The following is an 8,107-nucleotide window of genomic DNA, read 5'->3' as shown; positions in this document are numbered from 1 at the left end:
TTGTTTAAAACCATGGTGTCCTATTTGTAATGTTAAAAACAGAATTCTTAAATTTCGTACCAAAAAAAAATTCAAAATTAGATTTGCACCTATTTAATGCTAAATAATCTTTCATAAGCTGTATTATTAATTTTCGCGTGCATAATAAACTAATAATTTTTGGTTGTAGCAATCGAACAGGAAATAAGGTTGCTGGTCAACACAACGGCGTCTGACGGCGATGATACGGTGTCTTTACAAAAACTTAACGCATTGGAAAACAACCTGAGGCAACTTCCCAAGGGCAACTATTCATTACAATACAACCTCACACAAGTCAGCGTACAAGTTGTGGTAGAACTTCTAACATCAACCGGCGGAACAACCGAGACAGGTTTCATCGATTTTGAGAAATCCTCGGTAAATGCTACCTTCCAGAACATCAGCAATTTCCCAGTGGCCATCGTAATGTTCGAAGCCGTCATTAAGGACAACTCAACATCATGCGCGATTGTCAATACCGGTCAACAAGCTTCCGATAAACGCTATGCTGAACTAAGCCCAAAGGTTTTCACCAGCGTTTGAGGCTACAATGTCAAAACTGGTGCCAGGATAAAGGGCTCCGTCGCATTTTCGCGGCAAGTCACAAACGCCGAACAGACATCCCGCGGGGTTTGTCAAAAAAATGCAATCTCGTCAGAAAAGCTCAGCTTGCAGTTTCATAGACCAATCGTCGGCTTATTCAACAGCTGGATGCCGCAGCAAAGTGATAGGCGACCGGGTCCACTGCGAATGTGATCACCTCACTGTGTTCTCTATTCTGCTCTCAATGAAAACAAGGGCCATTTCACTTGGAGTTAAAGTAAGAGATTGGCAATTTATAATATAATTGTATTAGTTGAACAAAAATCACCATATTAAGATAAACCAAATTCATAAATCATACTTAGAAAATCGAATGGCAAACAAGATAAAAAAAACTCGAAATTAAAAAAAAACATTCAAAGCGTTAAATTATAAACCGATGGAGCAAACCAACAATTACACTGGTTTACAGCAAATTTGCTCCAGCCAACGTGGCAACCTTTTTTGACTAATTTGAGGGTTCTGAGTTCAAATCTGGCATTCATTTTTTCCATCACGTCAGGATTTTGAGTTATGAATTTTTCAATTGGTGGTAAAAACTAATATTTTGTTGAATATGTAAAGAAGGGACTTAAATCATAGCTCATCAAAAATTTAATACAGTCTTATTAGAGATTTAACTTTTGCAGTAAGATGAACTTTTCACTGTAATTCCGCTAAATCATGCACACTTTTTTATGTAAAAAGAAGGATAGAGTACCGGGGGAAATTGGAACATTGGTAAGGGGCTGACAATGATCCAATATTACGAGGAAAGGCGGTCCATAATATGAAAAAGATACGTGGTCAAAATTAGTTTAGGGATACCAGTGTGAAACAGTTCAATATACCGAAACACTAAATTTAAAGCGGAGAATTATAACAAAATGACAAACTGGAAATATCCAACAGAACCAGTTTAATAGCATCAGTTAGAAAAAATCATAAAGGTTATATAATACTTGTAATACATGTTGAAAATGAATAAAGACTTATTCGAAACTTTCAAAATGCAACCTACTTCTGTATGGCCTTTGATATTTTATTACGTCTTGCTACAACCTCCAATCATTATGCTCCAACTTAGTAAAATTGCGAATCACACCCAGTCAATTGAAAGGGCTATTAGAATCGTTACAGAAGCAAGCAAAACCGTTTGTAAATTTAAAAGAAGAAAGAGAGTTATTCTGTCCCAGCTGAGCTCCCGAAAACTCCATTCATCATGTAAATCAAAGCAGAATTTTATGTCATTTGCAGTGACAGGCAACACATGACAAATTTTATTGTTTTGACATTTTCGGAAAAAATCAATTCTTGATCCTGGCGCAATTAGCATTAAAGCGCAATCTCCTGCAGCTATATCCATTTGTAGTGAGTCTTTATCTTCCATAAACAATAATTTAAATTCATGTTTTACTTGGAAAGTAAAGGCGATCCAAAATATTGCATTTCTATAAAACTTTGCCTTTTTATAAAATTTTGCCTTTTTCAGCAAGAAATTAATTTTTCATACTACTGCAAATAAATGATAAAATGCAAAATATGCAGATCTTTCTTGCTTCATTTATTCCGTAACAGTCTGAAAAACAAGTCTTAGTTCACGCAGATAAATTTCACTTGAAAAACATAGATTAAACATAACCCAAAATTTCGCATTTTTACCCGATTTTGTGATTTATGGCAAAAATATATTAAAATCCATATGAGGCAGGTGGATTTGAAAAAAAAGTGATTTCGCTACCCGTCCTACTATATATACTTCCAACTATTCTGGAAGACAGACTGCATTAACGCATTGCAAAAATATATTGATTCTAAACAAACCATTTTCAGAATTTCACTAATTCTTTTTCAGACTACATAATAGTGTCGTAATATGTTAAAATATGTTGCCACAAACGGTGTAAACTTACATAAAAAAAAAACATTGCTGCTTTTTTATAAAATTTCGAACTTCTGTACAGAAAAAAACTTGACGTGCTAGAGAAAAATTACTGCCATTTTCCGAATAAGTGACCTCGAAATAGGGGGAAACAACTTAACAACAACGCACCTTTTACTTTCCAAACCCCCTCGTGCATTGCTTTCAGGTCCTCTCGTACGTTTGCGAGTCGATCTCAGTTTGCTTCCTCGTGCTCAGCATCGCGCTACTGTTACGTCACAAGCGGCAGATCGCGAGCGACCGGACCTTGATCCAGCTGTGCGTCGTCTTCTCCCTCCTGCTCCTCCACGTCGCCAATCTCCTCCAGGATGCAGCGATCCACCATCAAGTCGTATGTGTCTTCCTCTCTGCCAGCATCCACTACTTCTTGATTGCATCAGGTGGCGACTAATTGCGAAAGGCTATTTGTTTTTTATTTATTATCTTAAATACGATATTTTATTTAAGTTTATTAAAGTGTTTATTTCTGTTTTCATTAGATAATTTAACAGATATACGACATCTACAGAAAGTTTTTTTTTTTTCTTTTGTATCTTTTCTTATTTTTAGCTTACCTGAACCATATTTTGTTTTTACAGTTTGCTGGTTTACGATCGACGGAATCCGAATGACAATGGCCATAACGAACCCGATTGGATTCCAGATCCAAGACTCTCAAAAGCGATCAAAGGTGTTCTTGGTGGTGGGATGGCTCATCCCGGCACTTGTGGTTGGATCGGCGCTCGCCGCTGGTCTTCCAACAGGAAACTACATCAAAGTCAAGGACATTAACGTTACACAACAAGGAGGAAGCAAATTCGATAGATGCTGGTTGGATCCTGGCACCAACGTGTTCATTCTCACTGTAATCGTGCCGATCGCGATTTGTCTGCTGGTCAACTTCCTCTCTGCTCTCATCGGATCGTGGGTGCTCTTTTCCTCCAGGAAGAAAAGGGAGCGAAGAAGTCCGGAGGAAATGGATCAAGACGCCAAGACCTTTGTCAAGGCCTTCTTTTTCTTGATGTTGGTTCTTGGAACAACTTGGGTTCTTGGATTTTTTACAGGTAAAAACGGGGCCAGGGTTGTTTCGCATTTTCATGAAATGAATTCAAAGACATTTTAACAGTTCTTAAAGATAATTTATCGTTTTTTTAGCGCATAATTGAAGCTATTTTGCTCCAGGTCTCGGCGACGAGATGACGTCAGAAGTGATGACGTACATCCACACGCTGGTGAACGGGCTTCAGGGATTGGCGGTGTTCTATTGCTACTGTGTCAAGAATGACGTCATTCGCAAGAAGATATCATGCGTAGGAAAAACTTCTGGCGTTTCAGGCCAGGAAAGTACAAGCGACCATAACCTAACCCAGCAAACTTCACGTACTTAGGAAACATCCAAACACAACTGTTCGGCGGTTGTTTTTCTCTTCAGTTCTATCCACGTGTTTAGTTTGCCGGCATTTAGCTCTAGATCAGCGGTTCCCAAACTTTCTAAATTTTGGCTGGTGGACCCGTTGCAATTATTTTGATATTTTGCGGCCCTATACAAATTTAAGGGTCAGTTAGCCTATGTTTCTTGTAGTAAACTACTACAGTCACGATTCTTCTCATGTATCAACTTTCTAATTAATTGAAACGATTCTCTGACAGCAGTTAACACAGCATAATAGCGGCTTTATGTCGCAAAAACATCATAAAACATGCGTAATTATCGAATAATAAAGCATAACTATGGAGTAATAATGATGACAGATAACGTTTAAAATCATTTGCTAAATCCTAATGTTTAAAAACTTAAGACTAATTCTCCTTGCGGAATTCTGAAACTGCTGTACGGAACCAGTTTGGGAACCACTGTCTATAGAGTGCTATAACAATATTTTGCCTGATTTGTTAACGCCAAGTTAGATGTTAAATTAAGCTCTTTATATTCCTATTTTTTTAAATCTATTTCTTTCTTCGTTTGTCGATTTCCAGAATTGTTATATACAGTTATTTTTAAAATGTATATATACTGTGTCCACGTCAAACATTTTAAAATTATACGGTTTTGAATAGTGACGCTCATAATAATGTACACCACTTAAGAAACTGCAATCTTATGTTTTCTTAAATTTCGTCAAATGCATAACGCCTTGTAATATTATTATAGAAGCCGATAATTTATTTTCTGGGGATATCTTGTTTTTGCCTTTATTCTTTTTTGGTTGTTATGGTTTGCTATGGTTTGCTATGGTATATGTTTCAGACCGATTTTTGTCCGAAGCTTTATAGAAAACGTAGACATCCTTTAACTTTCAATTTTTCAAAAATGCCGTAGAATGGAATTGTAGGTGCGTATAAGAGGTTTATGAGTCCGCACTCCTAGTCACCTCTAGTTGGGGGACAAAAAACAATAGTATGACGTCATCGTTTTAGTCCTTTACAGCTATCTACTCCTTTCTAAAGGCAGAAAAAATTCAAAACAGATTGCGTTCATATCACTTGCTTTATTCAGCTCGCGAAGCCACGGCGGCTGGCATCCTGCTGCACTTTATTGTCCCACACGTGCAACGTTCGTTGCGTGAAGGGGCTTACTTTGTAACAGTGGGCGCTTGCGACTTCCTTTTTAGAAAGAGGTTTCTCTTAGTAAAATAATTATTGCTCTTACTAAACAGCATTATTTACTGTCTCAAATTTAAACGCGAAACCTTAGGACAGTGTATACCTCTCTGTTTGCACCTGTTTATTAAACATATCAACACCAGGCCTACACGACTTAAAATTGTACAAGTGCGCAGCGAGCAAAATACTCCAGTTGAATGCACTATTATAGATGACGTTGCACAGTCACGTCATAACACGTGACTACAAAAATAAGTCTTAGAACGCTGCGTTTATTTATTCTGAATTGGCGAAATTTTCGATTTAAACAGTTGCTGATTAGGCACATTAAACAGTTTTTCGTATTGCTCGAAACAACAGACGTCTGTGTAAACGGTGATTGTTAGGACTAAGCCATGAGAGAAACTTACCGAGTAAAAGTTGGCAAAAATATAGCAAACCATAGGCGATTTTTTATATCGCAGACTTACGGAATCTGCATACCGTCAGTAATTTATTAGCATGTCGACACCTAAAATGCCCAACCTAATTTATCACTTGACAAGCACTTCCTGCTTGAATTGAAGCATGTTAAGTGTCATGCTCTTATATTTTATCACCTACTTTGTTGTTAAAACTTGCTAAATATATCTGAACCAACAATACTTTTAACATGTGTTCCATTGTCGAAAAGGTAATTTATACATTCCATAGTTTTAGAGTTGAATTAGGCCAATACATTATAAAGCATTAGAAAAGCATTATAATTATGTTTTGGGCCAAATGTAATGTCAACTACAAACGCCTATCGGTGAGATTAATATTTAAAAGATGTTTCAACAGTTAGTATACACTTCTTTATGTTTGCTATTACCTTGCAATAAGCTTTTGTTGTATTGCTATTGTTTTCTAGGTTTCGATTTGCCCCCAAATTATGAAAGATTGACAATGCTTTATCTTGTTTTTTATCACTAATATCATCTGCTATTTCTTCCTTTTAAATATTTTGCTCGAAATTAACGTGAACTTAAGCTATACAGTTTCCTGCATTGTCGACTTAGCGTTATACTGCCTTCAAGATGTGCATTTTTCTTCATGCGTTAAAATACGTGAAATATCTATGTAGAACAATAATAAGGAAGTCATTTTTGTAACGCATTCGTTTTCAAACTTGTTCAGACTTAAACAGGATTAAAATACAATGTTAAATGTTATTAATTTTTGCTTTTGTGGTTAAGCTTAATTCGGCTTTTTAAAAATCTCTTAACGCATCCATATTGTTCCCATATAAAACTGTTGTTCTAATATAGAATGTTTGTTCCTGCAATGTGGAAGGTAAGTCGTAATGCAAGTATGACGCCTGCAAAGTCTATTTTAACCCTACTATGGTTGAATCATTTAAAATGAGTCACATGTCTCTCCTATTTGAATACGCTTTATGCCTCGGCAACTGGAAGAATCATATACTTCTGAAAGCAATCACGTTTCAACGTTGTTGTAACCTTCATACTTGTCTTTCGTATTGAATCCTACTAGTATCTTGTTTAACATATTTCTATTTAACCGTATGATTTTATCGTTTGTTGATTTTGTTATGAGATACAAGTCCGTCATTTACTCCAGCTAACTTGTATAGTTCTACCTGTACCGTGCTTCAAAGTTTAGCCCTACAAAATGAAAAATTACAAACCTGAACGCTATGCTATACTTAGAATTAGTGCCTTTTCACTATGTTGAAAATTATTAAACTGTTATTCGAAACTTTCAAAATGCTACCTACTTCTGTATGGGGTTTGACACTCTTACTATGTCTTACGACAACCTCCAAGCATTATGTTCCAATGATTCACTAAAATTATTTCGAATCCCACAAAACGATTGTCAGCTATTTTGCGTTGTCCATTAAGAGACCTTTAGTACGCCCTTTTTTAGGTCTGAAACCTAAACTAAACAACAAATAAATCTCTGGTAGGAAACAAAAATGTTTACAAGGATAAATCACCTTAATTTTTTTAAATGTAACTTTAGCGTGCATTTAACCAAAATGGTGGCAAAAATAAAAAATTCCTATTGAAAACAAAAACGGGATTATTTTGATTTTCAGTACGAAGTGATACAAAACCACTCACTGTGAGTTCATTTCAAAAGGCGGACAATCGAATGCACTGTCTGTTCGAAGCATTAAACTTTTTATCAGACACTTGTTCACAGATAACACACGTTTAGTAGAGAACAAGATGCAACAGTTGTATTTGAATCCTCTGTAAGGCTTAGTATTGTTGAATATTTTACCTATTGCTTCTTGGAACTCGTAATAGAAGAAGGTGACATTGGCATAAATGATGTAACCAAACCCTTGTATTTTATTGATTGGGCGAACAAGTATTTGTAGAGAAAACAAGTGGCGCTGTGGACAAATCGTATTTTATTGTTAACCAGCCTTTGTGCAAACGTGCTTTATCAGCAAACCTTGCTTGTCAACTTAAAAATCACGATAAGTGTAGACTCCAGTGCCACTTGGTTTTCAATTCTTGGATAACACAAATACAGAATCAACCAAGTTTGCTTTGTATTGCATATTAAATCGATGTTGTTTGTAGCGGTATGAAGTTACTTATAGATGCTTTTCCACACTTGGGGTTTGACATATGTTGTTGTGTCAATCAGCTACCTGTATATTTCTTAGAGGCTGCTATTTTGGATAAGTTCATTAGTTTTGTCTGACTATTTGATTAGCGCAAGTGTTAAGGTGAAGTTAACACAAGAAGTCGCAAACATTATTCGTCCTGGTACGTGTTTAGCTCCATTTACTGCATATTAACATTTGTATTGATCTTTGCCTGTAAATTGTTATTCAAGTAGCAATAAACGAATGGCAAGCTTTGGGAAAACCTTCGCGATAGGCCGAGAACCACTTTTTAACGATACAGTTACTATTTTGCTGTTGTCTTAAGCTATGAGGTTTATAGTTTAACTTTTTAGTTATCGACCTAATTTTGT

General features: G+C 36.1%; 1 protein-coding gene across 1 annotated transcript; it reads left to right on the top strand.

Annotated features, from left to right (window-relative positions):
* The first annotated feature begins 664 nt into the window (after positions 1–664).
* Positions 665–3,912, top strand: LOC146136911 (adhesion G protein-coupled receptor E2-like). The gene is made up of 4 exons (XM_083396284.1): positions 665–841; positions 2,694–2,925; positions 3,124–3,588; positions 3,707–3,912. The coding sequence occupies exons 1-4, from the start codon at positions 665–667 to the stop codon at positions 3,910–3,912; spliced, it is 1,080 nt and encodes a 359-aa protein (XP_083252410.1).
* Positions 3,913–8,107: the final 4,195 nt, after the last annotated feature.

Source organism: Ascidiella aspersa, chromosome 8 (genome assembly GCF_963924565.1).
Source record: "Ascidiella aspersa chromosome 8, kaAscAspe10.2, whole genome shotgun sequence".
NCBI classification, from domain to species: domain Eukaryota; kingdom Metazoa; phylum Chordata; class Ascidiacea; order Phlebobranchia; family Ascidiidae; genus Ascidiella; species Ascidiella aspersa.
This window is presented reverse-complemented; position numbering and strand designations above follow the sequence as displayed.

Coding starts and splice junctions, on each gene's coding strand:
- LOC146136911 (XM_083396284.1), top strand. CDS start 665: ATGCAATCTCGTCAGAAAAGCTCAGCTTGCAGTTTCATAGACCAATCG. Junction 842..2,693: donor CCATTTCACTTGGAGTTAAA/GTAAGAGATTGG, acceptor CATTGCTTTCAG/GTCCTCTCGTACGTTTGCGA. Junction 2,926..3,123: donor CTACTTCTTGATTGCATCAG/GTGGCGACTAAT, acceptor TTGTTTTTACAG/TTTGCTGGTTTACGATCGAC.